The sequence below is a fragment of the Triticum aestivum genome, chromosome 2A, assembly GCF_018294505.1.
Source record: "Triticum aestivum cultivar Chinese Spring chromosome 2A, IWGSC CS RefSeq v2.1, whole genome shotgun sequence".
Taxonomy (NCBI): Eukaryota; Viridiplantae; Streptophyta; class Magnoliopsida; order Poales; family Poaceae; genus Triticum; species Triticum aestivum.
Genome location: NC_057797.1, coordinates 600,103 through 626,611, shown reverse-complemented (window position 1 = coordinate 626,611; position 26,509 = coordinate 600,103). Strand labels below are relative to the sequence as shown.

Sequence of the window (26,509 nt, the reverse complement as noted above, 5' to 3'; positions counted from 1 at the left end):
TTTGGTTTACTTTGTTTTCTCATTTTCTTTCTTTGCTAACTTTTGTTTTCTTTGTTTCTTATTGGTTTTCTTCATTTTCTCTTGTTTTGTTTTATTTTTTTCAACACATGTCTACATTTTCCCAGTACAAAATTTATAGTTCCGTTTTCTTGTTGCACTATAGATAGTTTCTAATATCCTCTTCATCTTAATTTCTTCATTAATTTCGTTATAATGTTAACAGGGTGTATGAAAATATTGGTGGCAAAATCTGTGTACAAAGCACATCGGAACTGCTATTCTAGACGCACAGCAACGATCCGGAATACCCTCTACAAGCAATATTTTAGTTAGCACTAGTACACATAATGCAGAGACTGAACATATAATGCATATGGTCCTGAACTTAAATAGTACCATACATATCCAGTCTGGGTTATTGATGATTGTAGCCTCTAGCAGTGAGGTGATGTGCGTTTGTACTTTGGACCCATCATTTCATTGGTTCTCACTAATTACTGGGAAGATGTTACGGATCTCATCGCTGAATATAATGCTATCCAAGAAGAAAATGATAGGTATTTCTTGGGAAAAAAAACAGATAGGTATCTAGCAAAAGCGGACCTCTATTTTGTGTTGTTGTGTATTGAAAGATGGAGAGAATGTTTCTTTACCAATTAGTGTTGTTGTGTATTGAATGATAGGTATTGCTCCTAATGTCATGAAGCACCACAATACTGATTGCTGTAATAGCATTCTGGATCCATGAACTTACCCAAGATGTGATGATTTAGTCCAAAACTAGCAATTTGTAACTGAGGACTCCCACAACTTGACCCCCTATGTGATGATTTAGTCCAGAGCGAATCATAGCGTGACAAATGGCAGTTCGGAGGGTGGACCGGTCAGCACTGGCATTTTTGCACAAAGGCCTCTGCCGTTTCGTTGAATCAACCCGCAGTAGTTCACACCTGAATTAAATACGGCGTTTTTGCACCCCGGCGCCGCACACTGCGCCCAGCGTCGGCGCCACCAGGTAAATCCACAGCTGCCTGTAGTTCCCCGCGGCCACCGCCGGCCCCAGTGTCCTCACGGGGTTCATCGACCCTCCTATCGTCGGCCTGCCACACACGCACAGTCATCATTACAGACCAGGCGATATCTCTGGCCCGTCGACAGGATGATGGTTGTCACCACCAGGCCCGCGCACGCCGCGTTCCCGAACGGCGAGATCATGCCGCCGTACTTCAGGTTCACGATCGGCGCCGCCGTCGCGAAGAAGATGAGGATGAACGTGCCCACGAACTCCGCTCCCAGCTGCACCAATGTAAATTCATGGGTCAGTTTTCAAGGACTCGTGGGTCATGGCCCATGGCCCCATGCACATCCGAAAAAAAAACAAAGCCCAGCCCGTATAAGAATATTTTTTTCCTAGCACCAGTACCATTTCCTATTCTTTTTTCTCCGTCTGTTCGACTGCCAACTGAGAGGTTGCCTTTGAATTTAGCGGTCTTGTTCATGAAGCACTAAATAAAAGTTGAAATGACAAATTGTTTGTGCCATCACATGCCGATACCCCGTTGTATTATTTTATATATGCTCCCTAGTTTTTCATAAACCATCATTCTCCAACAATTTTATTTTACGCAGAGTTGCAGATAGATTCAGATCGGACATGTCACAGGTGATGGAGACGTACGTCGATCACGGGGTAGCAAAGTATGAAGCGATATATTGAGTCAACTATGAATTTTGGACACATTTGTCCGCTTACGTCACGGACTCACGGGGTACCCACTATTTGTGGTGTTTTCTTTTTTCTTTTTGCCGTTTTAGTTGATACTATGTACGTTTCAGACCTATTTATTTTTTTAATAAAATTGGCGGTGTGCATCATGATGAAAGAAAAAAAACGTCACGTCCAGGAACCTTTACCCCAAATAAATTGTACTTCACCTCCAAGCAAAGATCACATCGTCTTATCAACGGTGTCGTTGCCAGTTTTCCAACCAAAACATGCATCAGGAGCAGAGTAATCACCGAGTTCACAAGCATATATATATCTCTCGATTACGCGCGGGCGCTGCGGCTTACTCGTGATGATGCCGCAGGATACATCCAAACTCGCTAGACTGACCATGGGTGACCAAGACCAACAGAAGAGTATAGTACTACTTCCTCCGTTCCAAAATACTTGACTTTCATTTGTCCAAAATGAATGCATCCATATACTAAAACATGTCGATAAATAGAAGACATGTATTGTGAAACGGAGGGAATAGTTTGGAACAAAATATTTGCAGAGAGCGATGCTGGGAGAGGCCGAATATAGCTAGCGTGACAATGTGTGCACGTGCATAGCCGCGAGCGCGACGTCCGGCGTACGTCCTGCGCCGGGATCTCCAGGACGCATCCACCGGCAGGCACCTGCACCGCGGCATCGACTTGCAGCGAGTATTAAATCGACGGCCCCGCGAACCCGGCGTACGGCCGGGGTGCAAAAACGCCGTATTTAATTCAGGTGTGAACTACTACGGGTTAAATCGACAGGACTGCAGGGGCTTTGTGCAAAAACGCTGTCGCTGACCAGTCCAAGCTCTCGCCTGCCACTTGTCGATCTGTGATTCGATGTGGACCAAAACATCACATAAGAGGTCAAGTTACCTTTTGCAAGTTTTAGACTAAATCATCACATCCTGCACAAGTTCATGGATCCAGGGTGCTATTACCTCTTAATAATGAGGCCCCCGCAAAGAAAAGAAGAAGAAAAAAGACATTGATAATGTGAACCAAGTGTATTGGGTTTTTTCAATGTGTTCCCCACTTGGTTTTCTATTTTGTATCATTTCTTTTATTTCTCTTTTCTTTGAGTTCGTGAACTGTGTTTGAGATCATGAATATTATAGAGTTCATGAATATTTTTTGAAATTTTGAGTTGTTTTTTTAATTTGTAACCATTTTTTAAATACTGTGAATATTTTTTGAAATTATCAATTTTTCCGAATTCATGGACATTTTTAATTCATAAATATATTTAATTGGTGAACAATTTTTAAATATATGATTTTTTTAGATCCAGTAACATATTTTCCATTCATAGATTTTTTTTAAAATGCGCAAACATATTTCAAATTCATGATCAGTTTTTAAATTCAAGAACAATATCGAATTTGCGAACAGAATTCACAAACATTTTTTGAAATCATGAACATTTTTTGGTCTGGAGATAATAGATGTTTCGATTAAATTGTACAGTCCATTAGCAAAGAGCCCAATATATATGGAAGCCCGAAATCACTAATTGATGAGTACTCCGTTCAAAGATCACTCCCCCCTACCCAGGTTGCGACAAGTGGCTCAAAGGAAAATGAGTTTTCCCTTTTTTCCGTAGATCCGTTTATTCAAAATGTTTTATCTCTTAAACAGCGCGTCCAAATCTTGAACCGTTTTCACTGTTGGATTCCTCGCGTCGAGATCTTAAAAATTAGATCTCATGTTGGTAGGTTTTGATAAACTTTTTTTCACACAAAAATTGGATGAAAAAAATCAGAGAAATAACCGAATCAGGAGCACTTTTGTTCCCTTTTCTCCTTCAAGGATTTTTCTATCTCTGGATCTTTGCCAAAGGGCAGTTTCCTCTTTTGCAAATATCATCAAATTATTTTTTAATACTTTTCATCCTATTACAGTCTACAACAAACAGTTGCTGGTATTCAGACAAGACATCCAACAAGTCAAACTCCATAAGGAGAGATTTCTTCTTTTTCTTAAGAGCAGCTTCAACATTTATAGACCACCCTTTAGTTTTCTTCCTAAGAGCTCTTGTTTTGGATAGCCAATTGTCAACAGAGGAAACCGAAGAAGAAACAGAAGACCGGACTTCACGAACCATTCGGTGAAAACCAGGTTGTGACAACCACCATTTCTCAAATCTAAATATTTTGGGGTTTAAGGATTTCCTAGCCCCATTATCCAGGATCAGTGGAGTGTGGTCACTCCCCACCCTGGGAAGAGCAGTAAGAGAGCATAGTGGGAAGTGAGAATCCGAGTCCACGGAGGTGAACACTCTATCAAGGATAGCAAAAATGGGATCATCTTGATTATTAGACCAAATATATCCTCTATTAGGAACAGGAATTTCAACATCCCCCATCTATTTATCCAGTCATTGAAAATAAAAGCAGTGTGTTGATTAACCGGCCCACTACTTTTCTCACTTTCATATCTGACTAAATTGAAATCACCACAGACAAAAATGGGGTATGAGGCAGTATCCAAAATAAAATTCATTTTAAATTCAGGATAAGCAGAACCATAAACTATCACCAAATGCCAACTAAAACCATCATCTTTGTTCTTAACAGTAGCTTTAATGTAAAACCTATTATTAATAAACTCAATCACCTCAAATAAATTTCTCTTAAGACCCAAAAGGATCCCCTAGCAGTATTAACAACATGTAAATAATGCCAATTAAAGTTGTTGGCCCTGTCAATAGCTTTAAGAAAACCTTGAGAAATACTTGTTGAACAAGTATTTGAAAAATGTTGAACAAGTATTGGAAAAATATTAGATGTGTATTAGAAAAATGTTGTTGACGTATGAAAAAAATGTAGATTAATAACCAAAAGAACAAAGAAAACCAAAAAAGAAAAACAAATAAAAAACGAAGAAACAAAGTGCAAAAAACGATTTTTTTTAGATGCAAGTGCAAAAAACGAATGAAAACATTGGATCCAGCCCATGATGGACCTACCTCCGTTCCTATTATCTCCCTCCGCCGCCGCTCAGCTCCAGGTTCACCGCCGCCGCCGCTCAGCTCTGTAGATCTGTGCCAACTTGCTCTGTAGATCGTCGGAGAGAGAGGAAGGATGAACGGCGGCATGCGGCGGATCCTGAACCTTGGGTTGTATGACAGCCACAGGCGCTTGTATTCGCTCCGGCGCTTGGACCTCCTCAAGATTAATTTTTTTCACCCCATGGCGGAACAAGCGGCCGCGCATGGCAAGGTGTTGCCAACAGTACTGACGCACGCCGAGGCCAACACGACAAGAAGAAGGATCTCCAGCACCACTAATCTGGCGGCGGCGGAGGCGGCGGCGCCCAAGATTGATCGGCCAAAAACCGAGCTGGTCATAAGGCCGCCGCAGCTCGACTACTCCATGGGGAACCATCACACCGTTCATTTCTTGCCCACCACCTCGGAGAGCAAGGTCGTCGTGGCCGACCGCGGGAACAGCATTTTGGTTTTAATCTGACGGCTTAACAGGCCAGTTAGATCTATTAGTCTAACAGAAAAAAAATTAAGGGGATAACGATAAGTGAAGGGGTCCACGTACCAACGTACGTGAGCCTCGATCAGAACTAACCCAACTCAGGTTTTGGGTCCCCTATCGCCAGCGCCATATAAAAGGATACGGGAGAGAGCTCGCCACCTGCGAGATCACAATTCACGTAAGGTTTACTCTCCTCCCGATATTCTCACCCCATCCGATCAGGGGGAGCGCTGCACATGGCGGAGGAGCGGCCGCAGTTCGAGGCCCTGGTGTGGAGGGGGATCCGCCCCGCATGTCACAGGTTCTGGCACTGCGACATCCTCCCGCTGCCGCCCTGGATCACCCACCACAAGCAAGCCTTTGTCCACGGCCATGCCCTCGTCGGCGACACCATCGGCTTCTCCGTCTCTGCAGGCGTCGATGGTGCCGGCACCTCCAACTCTGCAGGCGCCGAGGGTGCCGACACCTATTGCTCAGGCTGGACGGAGCGAGCGGGCTTTTCGGCCCGCTCGTGGCCCGTTCGGGACCGGACCGTTCGGTCCTGGCCCGTTGAAGAAATTAGCCGGTCCGGTTACAGAATTTGGGCCCGATATTTTGTCGGTCCGGTCCGGTCTTTGACCGAGCAGACCGAAGGGCGCTGCAGGCTGTTCCTTGTCATCGTGGCCACCACACGCTCTGGCCGGTGAGATCCGCGCGCTGGGTGACCGACGACCACGCCCCGCCGTCCTTCTCCCGCGCGAGCGCGCCCCTCCTTGATTTGTTTCCGTTTATTGAGTCGAACAAAGAAGAAAACTCAAGTCGCGCGTGAGATAGAAGAGAACAGAAAATAGAAAGAACACGCCATCACACCCGTGATTATCTGAGAGTCACACAGGGGCAAGAGGCAGTCACGCCCTACCGTTTGGTTTTTCCTTTTAATCAGCCGACAGAAAATAAAGAGAATGAGATAAACATGATTTGATCTGATAATTTAGGCGCTTTATATATAAAGTGGGGCGAAAGACTTTTTCGGTATTTAGGCGCTTCCCACGACAACTCCTCACTGTTGTTCCTTTTATTTGCTAGTAATGAGAGAAATAAGTTCGATCGGGTAATCAGGCGCCATCCCATGACGCAGTTTCCTCTTATTCAGACGAACATGCAGAAAATAGAAGGAACAAGAGAGAAAAAATGGTTGGATCCGACAATCACAGTGTCATCCCACCCACGACTATCTTCACGTCAGAATTAATCCACCAATCACAGCAAGGCTCATACAAGGAAAATCATGGGCCCATGCACGCGCTAAATTACTTGCATGCAACGAAAAAAACTGCTAAAAATATACTTGCGGACGCTCGAGGGTAACCGTCGCGCCGGCCCCTCTCCCTCGCCTTCCTCTCCCCAGCGCCGCCGCTCCATCGCGTGGCTGTTCCCCCTCTCCCCCGCGCGGCTGCGCCGCTCCCCCCTCTCTCTCTCTCTCTCTCTCTCTCTCATGCCTCTCCCTCGTGCCGCCGCGCCATCATCAAGTGCGTCTTCTCCGGCTCCGGCCACCGTCCTGCTTCTCCGACAACCTCTCCGACATCCTGGGCCCACATGGCAGTGACTGGACGTCGCCGGGACCGTGAGGACCACCGGTCCGCACCGAGCTTCTTGTCCGCCGGTCCGGTCCCTGAAATCAGGACCGCTGCTCTGCTCGGTCCGGTCCGGACCGGACCGCCGGCGGCCGGTCCAATCGATGGCTCGGACCCGGACCGGACCGGCCCGGACCGTGTCCACCCTCACCTATTGCTTCCACATGGCGACTCGTGAGTGGAGCAAAGCTGGCAACTAGCTCATGCCCTTCCATGGCGAGGCGGATTACGTCCCCGAGCTTGGCCTCTGGTGTGGCATCTCTTTGCGAGGCAACCTCCCCTGCGGTGCTGACCTCTCGGGCCTTGTCACAGGGGAGGAGCCGTCGCCGGAGAAGATGCGTATCTGGGCTCGTGATGACCTGCCAGAGGAGTGGCAGCCCGACATTTTGTTCAGGTCCAAGGTCGCGAGTCTCGGTTCTGGCAGGTTAATCATCATGGACATGTTGGGTACCACTACCATCGCATCTTCTCGGTTCTGGCAGGTTCCCAACAAGGAATTTACCCTCTTCACTGGTATGGAGCTAGCGTTCAGCAATGGCAGCAAAGGCAACGAGAGCAGTAGCTCTGGTGACGACGAGAATGGCGGCAAAGGCAAAGGCAAAGGGACAATGTGTGGCCTCCGTATGATGAAGCACAAATCCGGTCGTTACATGTATAACAGGCAATTGAAGATCCAGGCGGTGTTCTGAATGCATGCATGATTCAGCAACAAGTCATTCAGACTTGCAACGGACAGTTTCCGAGTTGAGCGCTCAACAACGTGGTGCCTTCTTGAAGGGGTAGTAACACACCTTCAGGATACTCTCGCTAAGAGAACACAGATCTTGGAGTGCTTGTTTTGCGAGCAGGCATAATTCGAATATAACTTGAACGATTGCTGATAGCAGTTATCCTACTCATTCATCAATACAATAGTTGAGTGATCTGATCAGGCACCAACTACATGCCTCATCAGTGATCTGATCGGGAACTTCGGACTCGCTCAAGGGCGAGCAAGCTGAGCCGGCCCACGAGCGCCGTACTGGCCGTCATACTCGGTTAGGCCAGCCCGAAGAACTTCTATTCGTCCCTGTAAACATTGTGATGGTTGAATAAAGCTTTGTGAGTTTGCCTTGAAAAAAAAACCTGAATCTGGCTGAGAAGGAATGCAAACGAAAACATGTTTTAGAGCCTATGCACCCGGGTACTCCTTATCCAACCACTCATTTCTGCATCAAGATTCGTGCAAATAATTTTTTCTTTTTTGTTTCTCTCATATAGAACATGTTTTTGTACTTTCAACTTTGCAGCACAACAAAGCTTTCTATGTAGAATGTGGGATAAAACTTACAGATTTTTTGGTCCAACATAAATATACAAAATGAGATTTTTTTGATTAAAAAATCTTATTTTTCATATTTATGTCGGACAAAAAAATCTGAAAGTTTTATCTCACATTCTAGTTACAAAGTTATGTTGTACTGCAAAGTTTGAAGTTCAAGACATGTTTTATATGAGAGGAACAAAAAAGAGAAAATTCCATGTAATAAGGTAGTTGTGTAGCACAGATCTCAAAGCAACATTGAAGTGTTAGGATAGTGAGGCCCGGGTGCATAAGCTCACAGAATCTGCATTCGGAATGCAAACCCAAGCGGCCGCGGCTGGTGGCGATTATGTTCAGCCGAGGAATAAAATACTAGACTAGTGGGCAGGCTCCAATCCAATCATCAAGCCGAGGTGCCACAGTGTTCTTCCTGAAAATTATGGTGGTTCAGAACCGCGACCGTTCATCTAGCGCCGCCGCCGCACCTTTCTCCTCTAGTCGCCGCGCCGTCGCCAGAGGACGCCGCCGGGCGAAGCCCGCGTGGCCGACGGCGGCGGCGGGCCGCCTTCCCGCGGCGGCCTCCGGTCTGTAGGGCAGCAGTTCCGGCGGCGCGTCGGCGTGTGTCGGAATTGGTCCAGGTCCCGGCGACCGGTGGCTGCTCTCGGCGTCCTCATGCGGGGTGCAGCAGCGGTCACCGGCGGCATGGCTGTGAGGCTGTGTCAGGGGCGGAGGCATGTGCGACGTGATGACCAGATCCGTCTGCTTGTGTGGCGGCTGGGCGGCTACTAGGCATTGGGCCCGGCCACGTCTCGGTGGAGTTAGGCCAAGGGACATGGGTGTTGCTGTCATGCGTGATGCGGCGTCGTGGGTCTTGGCTGCCAGACAATTCTGCTTTCAGGCTTCAGATCCGGCCATGTCGGCCCCTAGATCGATGGCTTGGACAGAACTCTCTTCGGCAAGGTGGCAATCGACGGTGATGTGCTGCACGATTTGGTGCGGTGGACTCTCTGGATTGCAACGGCCACTGAAAGATCTTCACGGGGATTTCTCTCCTCAGATCGGTGGTTGCCTTTGACGGTGAGATGCAATATATGGACGACGTTTTGACACAGAGGGTAAGGTTGTGCAGTGGCGGAGGTCGGTTTTCTAGCCCATCACGCGCAGTGCTTGGATCGCGGAAAAGTGGTGGCGACAACATATGATTGACTCCAATGGTGGTGCTTCTAAAGTACCTGGTCTTTAGCTCCGGGGTGAAAACCTAGGTCTGACATAAGTTGTTCATACACGGCAATGATGATGCTTTGCGTCGTGATCTTGTTGAAGGCATTGCTCAGATAAGCTCTGACTGATTCTTCAGGGTGAAAACCTAGAATCTGACCTTTGATGGTTGGGTCCGGTGACGGCGGCATAGAGTGTCGCTCCCTTCATGAAGGCGTTGCTGTTGAGGAATCTCATTGTCCTTATGGTGTCATGAGATGGTTGGTGCGGATACGGTTGTTGCTGTATATTGTCGATCGCAGATTTGTTTGATTCGATGTTTTTTTCTTCTCGTTTAGGCATAGCTTTGGTCTTATATGACTTTGCTATTTGCCAGCGGGTTTTGTGTGTGTGTGCGTTGGTGTTGGCTATGTGCATCCTAACTATGCAGAGGCCAGGTGTGTGCTCACTGTGTTTGTATCACTTGATGCTTCATTTTGAGTCAATAAAATTCACCCTTTGTTAGAAAAAAAACCATGAAATGGTTGGTCTCTGGAAGAAAAGAAACACAACAAAGTAGCACCAATTTACTACTTTTTGTATGACAAGGGCAGACAAGATGTTTGCAGCTGCAGCGTCCTGCGATCAGTACAATGTGCCGGATTTCATTCATGTTGCAGAAAGACGACTTGAGCTGAGACGTGAACTCGCTTTTGCTTTCTACCAGTGGGGATCCTATGGGCAATGAGATTGCGTTTTCTTGGACAGATGAAAAGGATGCTAATTTCAAGGCTGTAATGCAGATCAACGCACCATCTCCAGGAAGGAACTTATGGAACCGTCTCCAGTCCTCCATCTCCAGGCTTGGACGGAGGTGCTACCAGAATAGGATCACACCAAAGAAGGTAGATATATACATAGTGATGATGAGGAAGAGACAGAGTTTAGGTCAAAGTGCAACCAAGCGCGCTGTTTTTTGCATTCAAAGTACTCACTGCATGGATCTTGATGATCACTAGTTGTTGATCGCATTCTGGGATGCTGGTTGAAGCATGTTTCATTGATTTGGCTATGCACATGGAATCGTTGGACTGCATCACATGTATTTTCAGCATAGAAGTCTAGAATTGGGATTATGTATGCAAATTGTTGGATATACTTCATCTATCGCTGTTTGTGGCAGTATTATTTCGAGTTATTTACCCAAAACCATCACATTTGAAACTAGGGTAACAACTTAGGGCCAGTTCTTTTGCTAGCTTCTAGAATAAGCTCCCATGATCCGAAAATCATGGCCGATCGAGCTTTTCCCCCAGTTGATGGCCTGCGTTCTCGTGCTGAAACGGCTGCCATGGCAAGGGTCGAGAACGCAATCGAGATCGTCTGCAGTGCACGCACGGCGAGCAGCAGCGAGAGGCTATGGCGCATGGGGAGGAGATGAAAGGAGGAGTGGGGAAGCTTGGGGACATGGTGGTTCACCCGGGGTCTGCCGGTGGCCTCGATGACGAGGAACAGCGGCGGCGCTGACATTTTTTCATCGGTCGGACTGGTTAAAGACCGGACCGGATCGACAATTTTTCGGGTCGCATTTGGCAGACCGGACCGCCCATTTTCTCTAGCGGGCCAAGACTGAGCGGGCTAAAAAGCCCGATCGGTATGTCCAGCCCTACATGCTCTATGTGAGGTGCGTGCTGGGTTGACTCTACAGTCTACACGAGCCGCCGGATGCCCGCCGTTCAAAAGCGCTACATGGCGCCCCGCTGAACCTCCGGCTGCCTGCACCGGCTTGGAGACAGCCAGCTTCGATGGCGCCGTTCATGTCGTCGACGCCACCTCAGCAGAAGGAGAGTCTGGGCGTCCCGCCGAGCCGCCGGTGGCCTGCACCGACTGGAGGGCAGCGGGTGACGACGTTGCTGTCCGAGGAGGTGACGACGGCTGTGACGCAACCACAACCAGTGGCATAGAAGGCGAGGATGACTCTTGTCGGTGAACCCGCAGGGATCTTTCAAGACATCCACGTAACGTCGAGTTAACTCGAAGATCCATGGCAAGCTCCATGCCTCTCGGCGTCTGCGGCCAAGAGTTAAACAGGGTGACCGCTAAAAGCACTGAACCACCTCCCGTCACACCTCCATAGCCCATACTCGATAGTGCCCGTCGTTGTACTTGAGTCTCATGAATGTTATTCGCCGGAGCAGAACTAGAAGATGGATGGTTGGATGGGTTCCCGTTGTGCTTCGAGGTCTCCATCTCATCATCCTTCTCCTTGGTGCCGCTCTCATCATCAGCATCATCACCCTTGCGTCTCCAAATAAACGTGACAAAGTCAAGGTCCGGAATGTATCCAGCCGGCTCCCTCCTGAACGTGAAAGCGTAGACCTTGAGCTTAACCAGCACATCTGCTGTAACAAAAGGCCAAGCATCATTCTTGTCCTTAGACAAAATCTGAGAGTTGGACATAGCCACGAGAATTCAGACTACACCACGGCGTCGCAGGCTAATGAGATTCATATCTAAGGTCTTGCCCATCAAAGTACCAACGGCCCATAGACCCCAAAAATGAGCATTGTATGAGGAATGCCCTCGACATGTAGCCAAATCTGCTGAAGCTCGAGCTTATGTGGGACCTCCTACGACCTCCATGGGGTGACAGTCATCTGGGCAATAACCGACGGGACATTCATCTGAATTCCATCAACCCTATCCAAATGCTCGAAAGACGGAAAGCTAACAAGGTAAGCATCGTACCTGTGTTGAATAGCCTCCCACTTCCACTGATCATGTACTGGGCATCTCCTGGCAATCTGACTCTCGACGATGCTAGCCGGTACCATCAACCCACACACCTGAACACGGGCGATCGGTGTCTGTGTCGGCGCCAAATGATCCTTCGCCACACTATCTAGCAGCTGGGCAAAGTAAGTCTCCTCAGCACCAACTCCTGAGACAAAAGCATTGGGCTTGGGTTGTTTCAGAACAGGGCACCGCAACGTTGCATGAACGATTTTGTCACAAATATAACAGTAATGCTGCACTATGCAATCCTTCGCGACATGCATATCCACCGCACACTTCCAGTACCGGACCCCTTTCTTAGCATTGCTCTTTGGCACTGTAGGATCCCCCTCACATTGGAAACGCGAGCCCCCAGAGTAGGGACATCGACAGTAGTAGGCCCCTGTGGCACCTGAGTGTTCTGCGGCTGCACAACCTGCTGATATGACTGCACATACTGCTAGTGTATTGGTTGATGCGGTACATGTTGCTGAACCTGCATGTGCTGAGGGGTTGGGTGAAAACCATGTTGCAAAGCTCCCTCGGCAAACTGCTGTCGTTGCGGCTTCTTCTTCTTCTTCTTCTTCTTCTTCTTCTTCTTCTTCTTCTTCTTCTTCTTCTTCTTCTTCTTCTTCTTCTTCTTCTTCTTCTTCTTCTTCTTCTTCTCTTTGTGTTTCTGGACCGGTTGTGCCACAATACCACCCGGATGGAACTGTAGAGGGACGGACACCCCGGCCGGCGAAGTCCCATACATAGTAGATGGCCCACCGGCGGCGGCCGGACAGTACGGCGAGGCGTAGTGCCCGGCCTGGCCATAGCCAGGGGCTGGTTCCCACCGCAATTGTAGACCGGCGCCGGTCCTCCTTGATGAAGAGGTGGACCGGAGAAGCCCGACGCCTGAGCCGGAGGGCGCGAGGGAGTGGAGGTCACCCCCACGACCGGAGGGGGCTGAGGGTTCGTCCCGGCGGCACCCCGCACCGAAGGAGGCACGCCCGCCATGGGGCGCTGATGCGCTGCCGCGTAGGAACGGGCAACCCCGGCGCCGGGAGGTGGTGCTGGAGACGTATGCGGTGTCGGCGAGGGGAGTGAGATATTCGCGGCGACAATCAAAGCTCGAGGGACAGCAGACGACGACGATGCTGCAGCCGAAGGCATGGAGTTGATCGATCACTGCTGCGTAGGGTGGTTATTCCAGAGAGCCCACCTACGTCTTCTAAGAGACTAAGAAAAGCCTAAGAAAACCAACGTTGCATGCAAGGGCCCGTCCCCGAGGGCGCAATTGGAGGAGTTTTTTTTGCGGGGAGCACAACTGGAGGAGTTTAGCTAAGCATTGCTTTAGTTTTTGGGACGCGTCTAGGGAGCAGCCGGGTGCTCCCTAGCGTTTCCTGGCAGCCACCCATCGAGCGGACAAATCACCTGGTCCTCCCCTTTGCCCGATCCCTCCCCCACCCCTGCGCATCTTCTTTTCTCCTTTGTCCTCACCTAACCCCCAGCCCCATCTTCTTCTCTCCCAAGCAAAGAAGGACAACACGCCCCTTCCCCTCACCACTTCCAGATCCAAGAAAACCTTCATAGCCCTCCAATGGCGGCTCCATTGATGTTTCTTCTCTAGGCGCCTGGTTCCTGATTGCCTTGCAAAAAGGCAAAAAACAAGGTAAGGTAAGATTTAGCTCATCTTCTAGAGCACCCTCCTCTTTCCCCACGATTTGTACAAGGCTTTAGATGTGCAAAACATTGTGTAAAAAAGATGTGATGTTAAGCATGTTTAGTCTGCTGTTTGGGCAAGTTTCAGCCCCCTGATTTGGGCAAATTTAGTCTGATGTTAAGCATCATATTTCTTCCCAATTTTCAAAATCTATTTGCAAATCTGTTGCATATGAACACATTTATAAATCTGTAGGCAAGTGCTGATAGTAAATGCTGACAAAAATATTAGGAAAATATAATGCCTTAAGCAAGAAAAACAACTGAGCAAAAAACAATACTTATAAGAGGATGAGAAACAAACAGATCATGATCTTTCTGACGTGTTCCGGTTCTATTAATTGGTTAAAACAGTGCAAAAATAAACATTCTGTTTGAGCAAAAACAGTGCTATAATGAGGCAACTAAGTATATGTCTGCACAAAACTTTGAAAACTTATGCCATGGCAAAACATGAACACTTTTGAAACTTATAAGACAATGAATACTGACATCACTATGGCTTATTAGAGCAACTTACATTATAGGATTAAGCAAAAAAGCATAATGATGTCAAGGCAACTCTTGAAGAAACTAGAAAAAGATTCCTCTTGGACATTTGTTTCCATTATTCCTTGGTTACGATAGTGAAAACACACTAGAAGAAATAAATGTAACTGAAATTGCAACTAAAAAACAAGAGACAGTTGCCTAGTACAATTTACCTTTGTTGTATCATATCCTTCACCATGATCCAAGAAAAGTTGGGAAGTTGCCAGGATACAGTGGCAAAATTATTAGTATTTCATCCTGCAAAAGAAGGAAAAAGCCAACAAAAAATCCATATACCAACAACTATCTCAGCTGCGAAACATTACTTCAAAACATACTGAGCATATCCAAAAACACACAAACTTGCTGCTGTAAAAGATGAAACCTAAAAATGTCAACTTAAGTTCTTTCTAACACACAAACATAAGTACTGAAAGCAGAAATAGTCTGAATATAAAAGAGCAATCATGCCCATAATTCTAACTTAAGTTTTTCCTAACACTAAACATGCTCTAATCTCTCTGAATTGGGAGTGAATTCCATTCTGAAGACACTTCAAAGTAGCACTTCTATGGCAGTATGCTTGCTTCCCCAAAATCAAATGTTGCCTGCGTTTAAAGAAAAACAAAATAAGAAAATATATTATGAAACACAAAAAACAAAAAGCCTATGTTATGTTTATATGTACAAACATGGTTCATTCAGGCAAGCTCCATGCATATCCTGAAAATAATATATTGCCTGACATATATAGTTTGACTTGCCTGATTATATGGTTTGGGTTGCCTGATAGTGCACTTTGAATTGCCTGGTTATGTTCAACTTCTATTTTGTGAATCTGGTGTGCTTGCGTTGCTGTGTTGTTTGCTTGCCTGAGTTTAGTGTGGTACTAGCTTGCCTCAACAACGTAAAAATTGCTTTGGTGGGTGGGTGAGCTATTGGCTTGCCTGTATTTACTGTGCTACTTGCTTCCATCCCTCTGCTGACTTGCTTCACTTTTCCCATATTCTCAATAAATAAAACAGGTTGACAATGATTGACCTGAATGAAGAACCAACTGAAAATAATGATGATCCATTGTACTGTACATAACATGCTGCTGGAAATGCAGAATTTGTGGCGGAATCACCTAATCCCCCTATCATCCAAAGAGTCGATGGTGCTGCTACAGAAGCAATGGAGACAGATGGGCAATCAAGTCATGGGGGCCGTGCTCCGGGCAGTACACAAATACCTGCAGCTATAGTAGCTGGGAGTGATGCTCATACCCTTGATGTCACAGGTGCTGCAGGTGATACCGGTGGCACTGTTGGTAATGGTTTGGGTGCTGAAAATGATGATGAAGCTTGGTCACAGCCCAAGGAGCCTTACGTGGGCATGAGGTTCGACACTTTGGAAGATGCCAAGGTGCATTACAATGCATATTCCTTGCAAATGGGGTTTTCAATCAAAATGAATAGTTCAAGGAAGGATCTCAAAACAGGGGAGTTGATAAAACAACAGTTTGTTTGCAACAAGTTTCGGAAGCCTGATGTTGACGACGGAGGGGCAGAAAAGAATCACATGCTAGATGACATTGTTGAGCAAGAAAAAGATGATAATGAAGATGAGGCTATTGTCTTTCTTGATGATGATAGTAAAGGCAAAAAGTGGAGCAAGAAACGAAAAAGAGATAAAATTGTGCAAACTGGTTGCAAAGCTAAGATGATTGTGAAGGTAATAGATGGCAGATGGGAAGTGATCTACTTTGTTAGCGAGCACAACCATCCGTTGGTTGACAAACCATGTTTGACTAAGTATTTGCGATCACACCAAGGGATCCCGCCGGAAGAAAGGGCCTTCCTTACTCATCTTCATAACTGCAATTTAACTACAGGTATTGAACCACACCCACCTCCCCCCTATCTTCTAACTTTAAGAACCTGCACATGCCTACTGGCTGTGTGTTTCTTAGCCTATCAACAAGTACCTGTTTTTGCTTGAACCATGTCACTGATTTGCTTCAAACAAATGCCCTAGTTGCTTGATAGTGCCACTAAATTGCTTACAACAGTAGAAAAAAGACATAAAATGCCTGATTTGTTTCTGGATGCTGGACTTGCCTAATGTTTACCTGTTTGTTGCTCAATGCAAAGTTCCTGCTTGCCTAGTTTTTTTATAAAACAAATTTGGTATTGAATGTGAACTTGCCTATGGTTAGTCTCTTTGTAGCTAAAATGTACAATAGTACTTGTTTCTGGATAGGGTCAACTTGCCTATGATTGAAATTTGTATTGCTCACTAAATGCATAGTTACCCCCTTGGTTTGTTTTGTGTATTTTTCTCATGTGTTGCCTGGGGCATATGGTTGTAGTTGCTTGTATAGCTTGATGAATTGCCCAAGCTTTGCATTTGAGTTGCCTTGCTGAAAACAGAAAAGAAACTATTTTTGGCACTATTTTTGTGTAGAAAAAGGATTGACCACCATTGTGACTTCATGTCAAACAGGTCGTATGATGCACATCATGTCAGATTTCTATGGGACAGAACTCATTGTACCTTATGGCACTAAACACATTACAAACCTCAAGACGCTCTTGAACAAGGATGATACAAAAGAAGGGGATATGATAGAGACAGTTGCTTACTTTAAAGATCAGCAGAGAGAGGATCCAGATTTTTTTACAAGATAAAATATGATGAGGAAGACAGGGTTGGGAATATTTTCTAGGTCGATGGTGCAGCAAGGAAGGCGTACGTGGAATCTTATCATGATTGTATCTCCTTTGACACAACGTATATGACTAACATGTACAACATGCCCTTTGCACCATTCATTGGGATTAACAGGCATGGCCAGTCGTTCATGTTGGGTTGTGGCTTTGTTAGGCAAGAGTTGGCATCGAGCTTTGATTGGCTATTCCAGACCTTCCTTGAGGCAATGCATAATGTAGCACCCACCAACATCATAACCGACCAAGACATCGCAATGGCACAATCAATTAAAAAGATCTTTCCTACAAGTGTGCACCGCTGTTGCCGCTGGCATATTATGAAAAAAGCACAAGAAAAGCTTGGAGCATTGCTGGGGAAAAACCCTGGCTTGTCCAAAGATTTCAACAACTGTGTTGACTTCAGCTTGACGCCGGAAGAATTTGAGGCAAGGTGGTGTGAGCTGATGATGAAGTATGAGGCTATGACTGACTCCCACTTCGAGAATCTATACAAGTACAGAGAGACATGGGTGCCCTGCTACTTCAAGCACCAATTCTTCCCTTTCTTGCAGTCAACCCAACGCAGCGAGGAGTTCAACGCTGTCCTTAAGCGATATGTGAACCCACACAAGTCCATTTTGAACTTTCTGAAGCAATATCAGAAAATCCAAACACACATACTAGTCCGGGAGGGTTCAAAAGACTACAGGACAGGACATTTACAGACTGAAATGTGGTCATCTTACCCAATAGAGAAGCAGGCGTACGATTCGTATACTAGGGACTTGTACGAGAAGTTTCGTGATGAGTTTCAGTCGACTACAAGGTACAATGTGCGACCACATGGTGAAAACTTGTATGAGGTTTACCCCAATCAAGAGTGGGTTGCCAAATATGGTTCTAGGGGCTATTTTGTCACGGTGGAAGCTAGTGCTGGAGACTACAGATGTGACTGCTGCAAGATTGAGAGGGACGGCATGCTTTGCTGCCATATCTTGAAAGTTTTCAACCAACTTGGTGTTGATGAAATCCCAGCGCAGTACATACTTAGAAGGTGGACACCTATGGCAATTCCCAACGCACCCCCTGATGTCGAAGAGCAACCTGATGAGATGCCACCATAATCGAAAAAGGAACTCAGGCATGCAAATTTGATGATGGATTTTGGTAGTCTTGCCCGGGTTGCTAGTGCGTCAGATGCTGCGACGGATATTGTAAAGAAACATATGAGTGGTGCGCGTCATGAAATCAAAAATCTCAACATGTCAAAGAAGAAGAAACCGGCAGCACCAACTAGTGGGCCCTCTGGTGGTCCTCCACCATCAACTGATGGTTCTGCACCACAACCGAGTAACTCTCAGGCAACTGGTGGCCCTACGGTGCGTCCTGGAGGGCCTTCACAAGCCCCTTCTGTACCTAGGCAGCAGCGACCTGCTTCTGCGCCACCACCGAGAAACACTCAGGCAACTAGTGGCCCTGCGGTGTGTCCTGATGAACATGCACAAACCTCTTCTGGAGCTAGGCAGCAGCGACCTACTTCTGCAACGCGGAGAAAAAATGCACCAAACCTAACTGGCAACTCTATGAGTGAGGATGGACACCAACAGACAGCATTCGGGGCTGCAGCGATGCAAAAAAGGGCTGTACCACTACCCATGAGCCCTCCCACACAAGGCTGTTGGCCTGTACAGCAACTGTCAAGATATGTGCCACTGAACAGTGGAGCAGCGCCGCACCTTTCAAGGGGCTCAACAATGACAAGGCCTGTGCAAGCGCTAAGAGGAGCCGCGCCACAACTTTTGATGGATACGACACTAGAAAGAGGGCCTGCACCACAAACTATGGGGGTTATACAACCACCGCGGGGGCCTAACGCAGCAAACACAACCTATGTGGCTGGTCCTGGACTGGCACCATTGCCTGCATCAACAGCAACACTGGATGGCTGCATTGGGCAGCATCCAGAGTCTTCAACAACACAAGAAGAAAATGCCAATGCAATTTCATCTCCTACTGCGCAAGCTCCTGGTGGATATGCGCACCAGCCGCTCAGTATGGCATCTCTACATGCAGCTGTTGCAGTCGCACAAGGTACTACGATGGTTGAACCACAGTTTGGAAGACCTGCTACCACACTTGACCCTGCAATTCCTAGAGACCCTCCAAAATCAACAATAAAAGGGAGGGCAAAGTAAAAAAGAATTCAATCAGCACTTGAGCTGCATCCAAAGAGAAAGAACAAGTGTAGCTATTGTGGTTCTTTTAACCACAATGGTGCAAGCTGCCCGACCAGATTGGTGTAATGGTCACACAGTGACCAGATGGCTGAAAAAGATGTGTCGAATGACATTGACGAGTTAAACTATTTGTGGGTCTATATGTTTGAACATCCTAAACTATTATTTATGGTTTACGGTTTCTTGTGGTTGACTTGCCTGGTTATAAGTTTTGAGTTGCCTAGTTATAAGTTTTGAGTTTCCTGTTGTGTGCTTTGAATTGCCCCGCAAACACCCTTGCCCTCCCCATAATAGTCGAAAACTTACATACATAAGATTCTGCAATGCTATAAAATGCAACAATTCCCTGGTTATGTAATGATCATACTATTTGTCTTTCATTTGTCTTTTATGGGTTCTTCTGAATAACTTGCCTCAAATTAAATCTTAAATTGCCTGTTTATGCAATAGAATTGCCTGGTCCAAGTTGTTATATAGGCAACTCCTCCCCCGGCACTCCAAAATTCACAAAAGAGCAAAAGAAACAACACATGCATTTACATGGATGTAGCGCGCGTGGGGGGAGAAAAAACTGATCTATGCTAACTTGAGTATGGTTTTCCATGGAGCATTGTTGTTGGCGTTGTCAACCCACGTGTTAGTCAATTGTTTCCTGATGCTTGGAATATCCTCAGCTGTGAATTTTAGAACAGCCCTTGCCTCCCAACCGTTTGCTATCGTCAGAGCAAAAACACCACAGTCGAACCTAAACAAAAAATTGAAAAAAGAACTGGATGCTTACTCTATGTAGTATTGTGTCCCTTGTAAAAAACTGAACAAAACCATAGTTAATATGTGAAAAAGAAGTGGATGCTTACTCATTATTTTGTTTTGGAACGTCGATGTTGGTAAGCCCAAACTCATCCAGCGAGACGCGGGAACTGGCGTAATGCTCTTCCCATAGAGACCGAAAACTTGCAACCATCTTCCTTGCGCAAACATCTAAAGACTTGTTTTTGAGCGTCCTCCAAGAATCAAGAGTTTCAAAACGTTGATCCCTTATGTTCACGTTAAAAATCCAGTAATGATTGCCTGTTTTAGGTTTTGTCTTGTCGATGTTCTCTAACACTGGGAACATAATCTGTTAGAAAAAACAAAAATTGGGTTAGTAGAAAAAAATACAATACTAGAAACTGGACTGAAGAAGCAAAAAATGCACATGCCAGTTTTGTGCTAGTGTGAGTAATTTGACAAAAACAGAAAATGCATGATCTGCTTGTGTAAGCAACCAGCCAAAAATGCACAGGCAAGTTGTGCAAAAAATGTAAGCAACTTGCCACAGAAAAGCAATTAAGAAATGGACTGAAGAAGCAAAAATGCACATGCCAGTTTTGTACTAGTGTGAGTAATTTGCCAAAAACAGAAGATGCATAGGCAACTTATCTACTTATGTAAGCAACTAGCCAAAAATGCACAGGCAAGTTGTGCAAAAAATGTAAGCAACTTGGCACATAGAAGCAATTTTCATGAGTGTAGTCAACTTGCCCACCACACAACCCACCCCCCCCCCCTAAGAAATATTTACATTTGTGTGAGCAAAAGTTTTAGCATAAAAAGTCATATATAAAAAATGCATTGGTAAAAAGTAAAGAAACCATTAACTTACCATGTCTTTACGGTCCAAGCGATTCGACTTCTTGAACCGGGAAATGAGCTCCTTGCCGTTCAATTCCATGTTTAGCATCTGAACCTGATGTAAAAAAAATACAGACACGAACATGACCTTTTATGAAAAAAAGAAAAAGAAAAAAGCGCAAAACTAAACTATTAGCTGCTTCGCATTTTCTTACCGAGAACCTGACGGGCATCACGAGCTTCTTTGAGTCTGGTGGCAAGTTCATCATTATATTCTGTATACCAACTTCCATTACATGGCTCAAGACAAAACCTTCCTTCTTCAATGAGTTTGCGAGCTCCCTGACCGTGACAAAGTATTCGCCATATTCAATTACCCTTACGCTGCATGGGGAAAAAAGAGGCATTCAGCTCACAAAATCATTCCATGAATTGCCTACCACCATTTCAACTCAGGGAAAACACATAGGGGCATGGGCATATCAAAGGATAAACTACTTCAAAAAATAAGAATTTCACACTAAGCCAAGTTGCCTGATTCTATAAATGGATTGCTTGTAAACACAGTTTGAATTGCCTGGATAACATGACAGACCTTGCCTGGGGGAAAGTGCATTGTGCAATGGCTGCCAAAAAGAAATGCAGTGATATACTGTCATACCTGCTATCCACATCTGGTGATTCTTCTTCATTAATTCTTCCTTGCAAAATAACTGATGCATACAATCTATTTGCTTCGGGTATGGACATGTAGACTTTCTTCCCATTATAGTCAATGAAAGGTGACCTCTTGCAAGGAGGTGGCTTGATAATCCTTCTCTCGAATTGATGTGGATGCATCTCTACTGAACTACTACTGCTGTAAACCTTGCTGCCTGACCCCACTTCTCCTTGGTTGGAACTTTTTTCAGGTGTTTGGTACGCATTTCCTTCTGCTTGAACACACGGTTCGTCTATGCCTTCAACGTCCAACAGATAATCATCATCGGTTATATCGATGATTGGCTGGTTATGTACTGGGAGTTCCTTGAACTCATGCTCTGTAAATGTGCTTGACCCAACATGTTGATGTGTTGTGTTGTCTGCAGATCTTGTGTGCAAATCATCTATGCCTAGAACAAAACTTGGTGCTGGGCAGTACTCTCTGAAAAAATCATTTGATCTTTTGGTGTCCCTTTGCTCAAAATGTTGTTTATCTTTATTCGCTGAGCTGTGATTTGTGGAGTTGGATTGGGCATTCTTGATGTTTGGATCAACACACCTTGCAAACAGCTCACTCACATCTAGAACATTGATTTCTAGTGCATTGGTTGTCTTCCCACTAACACGCATGAATTCATGGTACCTCTCCTCCACATGAGAGAAATGGGAAGTGTTCCCCTGGCCAGTTGCCTCTACTGCTTCAGGAACACTTGTGGCCTCAGGTTGGGCAAGTACAGTTGAGCAGACAGGCAATTTCCCTAGGGCTCTTAGCAACTTTTGTTTCGGACTTTTTCCCATGGTTACAGCTTCGGGCAGGTCTTGTATCCTATTCATCTCCGTACATGACACTGGAGGGATGTTCTCTTTCTCCTTTTTGTGTCCTGCATGATTTAATGGCGCAGCCTCAGGTGATGCGTTGAAGTCTTGCACCTTGGCCCTCTGGATACCATTGGCTGACTGCATCACATTTCCCCAAGACGGAGGAGGCACTTGACCATTTAAGTCACCTAGTGGTTGTGTTCCGCTGTGGTTTCCTGTGCTTACTAGCACTGTGGGTCCCTTCTTGAGTTGAACTGGCCTTACTTTTGTGGGGTCCAGTGTTTCCTCTGCAGAACTTGCCTGAAAAATAGCTGGTCTTGCTTCCTCCTTAGACTGAGTTGCCAGAATATGTGATCCACTTGCTTGACATTGGGAATGAAAATTACCCGACTGCTTTGAATCTACTCTTGTAGGTACTGCCTCATCTCCAACTTTGCTGCACGGGGGTGCTGCTGAGCTTGATGGTGTACTCTTTACCACCTGTGTTTTGGCATCACTAGTAGAAAACAGGGCTTTGGTCCAGGCCGGGTCAGGCCGTTAGTCCCGGTTCAGTCTAGAACCGGGACCAATGTGGGCATTGGTCCTGGTTCGTGAGCCCAGGGGGCCGGCCGGGCCACGTGGGCCATTGGTCCCGGTTCATCTGGACCTTTTGGTCCCGGTTGGTGGGATGAACCGGGACCAATGGGCCTCGCTCCTGGCCCACCACCGTTGGTCCCGGTTGGTGGCTTGAACCGGGAACAAAGGCTCCCCTTTAGTCCCGGCTCATGTCACCAACCGGGACCAATGAGGTGCCTATATATACCGCTCGCGCGAGCAGAGCACGCCAGTGCTCTGTTTTTCTCTGGCCGAGGGGGGAGGGCTTTGTGGTGCTCTAGCTCACCTCCTATGCACATGAGGTGTTTGATGGAATGCCCGAGCCACACTACTTAAGCTTTCTCCTCTCGAAGCTCGACCTCCAAGCTCCATTTTCCTTGAGATTTGTCTAGATTTAGCGGTCCGTCACGCCCCGTCCCAGTCTTCACCGCCGTCGATCACCCGCGCCGATCTCATCACCGACACCACCGTGGTGAGCCTCTTGTTCTTATCTTCTTTCTGAAAGGAAAAATATTCTTACTTGTATGTTTAGATAGATACTTGTATCATTTTCTTACATTTATTATTACATCTTATATAGTGCGATGGTTTTGGTATCCGCCCCCGTCGGCCCTCGTCCTGTCTATGATTCGGATGTGGTATGTATATTATCTTCATAACTATTGGTTCATTCATTGTTTATGAAAATTATGCCGACCAACGTGACATATATTTTATTTATCTAGGATGTATGTGAATCGGAAATGCCAACCGACCCTATTGTCGAGAGGTTAAATTTAGTTGAAGAAGAAAACAATTTGTTGAAGGAAAAAATAAAAAAAATTGAGGAGGAGAAGATGATATTGGAGTTGCATGTTGCGGATGTAGTCGATGATCACAAGATCAAGATGGATGCAATGCGCTTGAAGATTAGAAAGATTAGAAAATATGTCATTCATAACGAGGCTTGGTATCATTATGCCGTTGGATCAATTGTTACCTTGGTTGCGATTATGATCGCATTTGTTTTCGCATTGAAATGTTTTACATAGTTTCAATGTATGGTTTAATTAATTAGATGCTCTGGAGAGCTATATGTTGTTAGATGAGAACTATGTATGCACTTTGGTTTTAATGTGATGATGAACTTCTATTAATTTGCACACTTAATTATATATAATGCACGCAGATGAACCGGCAATGGATGTACGGTGACAGACACACCCGCGAGTACATTAAGGGCGTGCATGAGTTTCTCGATGCGGCTGAGGCAAACAAGCAGAATGGTTTTATGTGTTGTCCATGCACTGAATGTGGGAATACGAGGTCTTACTCTAACAGGAAAATCCTTCACTCCCACCTGCTTTACAAGGGTTTCATGCCACACTATAATGTTTGGACGAGGCACGGAGAAATAGGGGTTATGATGGAAGACGGCGAAGAAGAAGAGTACGATGACAACTATGTGCCCCCTGAATACGGTGATGCTGCAACGGGGGGAGCTGGTGAAGATCAAGAGGAACCAGACGATGTGCCCAATGATGCTGCCACGGGTGAAGCTGCTGAAGATCAAGAGGAACCAGACGATGTGCCCGATGATGATGATCTCCGCCGGGTCATTGTCGATGCAAGGACGCAATGCATTAGTCAAAAGGAGAAGGTGAAGTTCGATCGCATGTTAGAGGATCACAAAAAAGGGTTATACCCCAATTGCGAAGATGGCAACACAAAGCTCGGTACCGTACTGGAATTGCTGCAGTGGAAGGCAGAGAATGCTGTGGCTGACAAAGGATTTGAGAAGCTACTGAAAATATTGAAGAAGAAGCTTCCAAAGGATAACGAATTGCCCGACAGTACATACGCAGCAAAGAAGGTCGTATGCCCTCTAGGATTGGAGGTGGAGAAGATACATGCATGCCCTAATGACTGCATCCTCTACCGCGGTACATGCAAGGATCTGAACGCATGCCCGGTATGCGGTGCGTTGCGGTATAAGATCAGACGAGATGACCCTGGTGATGTTGACGGCGAGCCCCCCAGGAAGAGGGTTCCTGCGAAGGTGATGTGGTATGCTCCTATAATACCACGGTTGAAACGTCTGTTCAAAAACAAAGAGCATGCCAAGTTGATGCGATGGCACAGTGAGAACCGAAAGAAAGATCGGAAGTTGAGAGCACCCGCTGACGGGTCGCAGTGAAGAAAAATCGAGAGAAAGTACTGGGATGAGTTTGCAAAGGACCCAAGGAATGTATGGTTTGCTTTAAGCGCGGATGGCATTAATCCTTTCGGGGAGCAGAGCAGCAATCACAGCACCTGGCCCGTGACTCTATGTATGTATAACCTTCCTCCTTGGATGTGCATGAAGCGGAAGTTCATTATGATGCCAGTTCTCATCCAAGGCCCTAAGCAAGCCGGCAACGAAATTGATGTGTACCTAAGGCCATTAGTTGAAGAACTTTTACAGCTGTGGAATGAAAATGGTGTACGTACGTGGGATGAGCACAGACATGAGGAATTTAACATTAAGGCGTTGCTGTTCGTGACCATCAACGATTGGCCCGCTCTCAGTAACCTTTCAGGACAGACAAACAAAGGATACCACGCATGCACGCACTGTTTAGATGACACTAAAAGTATATACCTGGACAAATGCAGGAAGAATGTGTACCTGGGCCATCGTCAATTTCTTCCGACCAACCATCAATGTCGAAAGAAAGGAAAGCATTTCAAAGGCGAGGCAGATCACCGGAAGAAGCCCGCCATGCGCACCGGTGATCACGTGCTTGCTATGGTCAATGATTTACACTACGTAATATTTGGGAAGGATCCCAGTGGACTAGCTGTTCCGAATGACGCTGAGGGGCACGCACCCATGTGGAAGAAGAAATCCATATTTTGGGACCTACCCTACTGGAAAGACCTAGAGGTCCGCTCCTCAATCAACGTGATGCACGTGACGAGGAACCTTTGCGTGAACCTGCTAGGCTTCTTGGGCGTGTATGGGAAGACAAAAGATACACCTGAGGCACGGGAGGACCTGCAACATTTGCACGAAAAAGACGGCATGCCTCCGAAGTAGTATAAAGGTCCTGCCAGCTACGCTCTTACGAAAGAAGAGAAAGAAATCTTCTTTGAATGCCTGCTCAGTATGAAGGTCACGACTGGCTTCTCGTCGAATATAAAGGGAATAATAAATATGCCAGAGAAAAAGTTTCAGAACCTAAAGTCTCATGACTGCCACGTGATTATGACGCAACTGCTTCCGGTTGCATTGAGGGGGCTTCTACCGAAAAACGTCCGATTAGCCATTGTGAAGCTATGTGCATTCCTCAATGCAATCTCTCAGAAGGTGATCGATCCAGAAATCGTACCAAGGCTAAGGAGTGATGTGGCGCAATGTCTTGTCAATTTCGAGCTGGTGTTCCTACCATCCTTCTTCAATATCATGACGCACGTCCTAGTTCATCTAGTCAACGAGATTGTCATCCTGGGG

The 26,509-nt window shown here is 46.2% G+C and overlaps 2 protein-coding genes across 2 annotated transcripts; one reads left to right on the top strand and one right to left on the bottom strand.

Moving 5' to 3' along the window:
• Positions 1 to 955: 955 nt before the first annotated feature.
• LOC123186818 (aquaporin NIP3-1-like) lies at positions 956 to 4,864 on the bottom strand. The gene is made up of 3 exons (XM_044598514.1): positions 4,736 to 4,864; positions 1,148 to 1,296; positions 956 to 1,100 (listed from the first exon to the last, which is right to left on the bottom strand). The coding sequence occupies exons 1-3, from the start codon at positions 4,862 to 4,864 to the stop codon at positions 956 to 958; spliced, it is 423 nt and encodes a 140-aa protein (XP_044454449.1).
• Positions 4,863 to 5,237, top strand: LOC123186817 (uncharacterized). Its single transcript, XM_044598513.1, has one exon. It carries the CDS (start codon positions 4,863 to 4,865, stop codon positions 5,235 to 5,237), a length of 375 nt encoding a protein of 124 aa, XP_044454448.1.
• Positions 5,238 to 26,509: the final 21,272 nt, after the last annotated feature.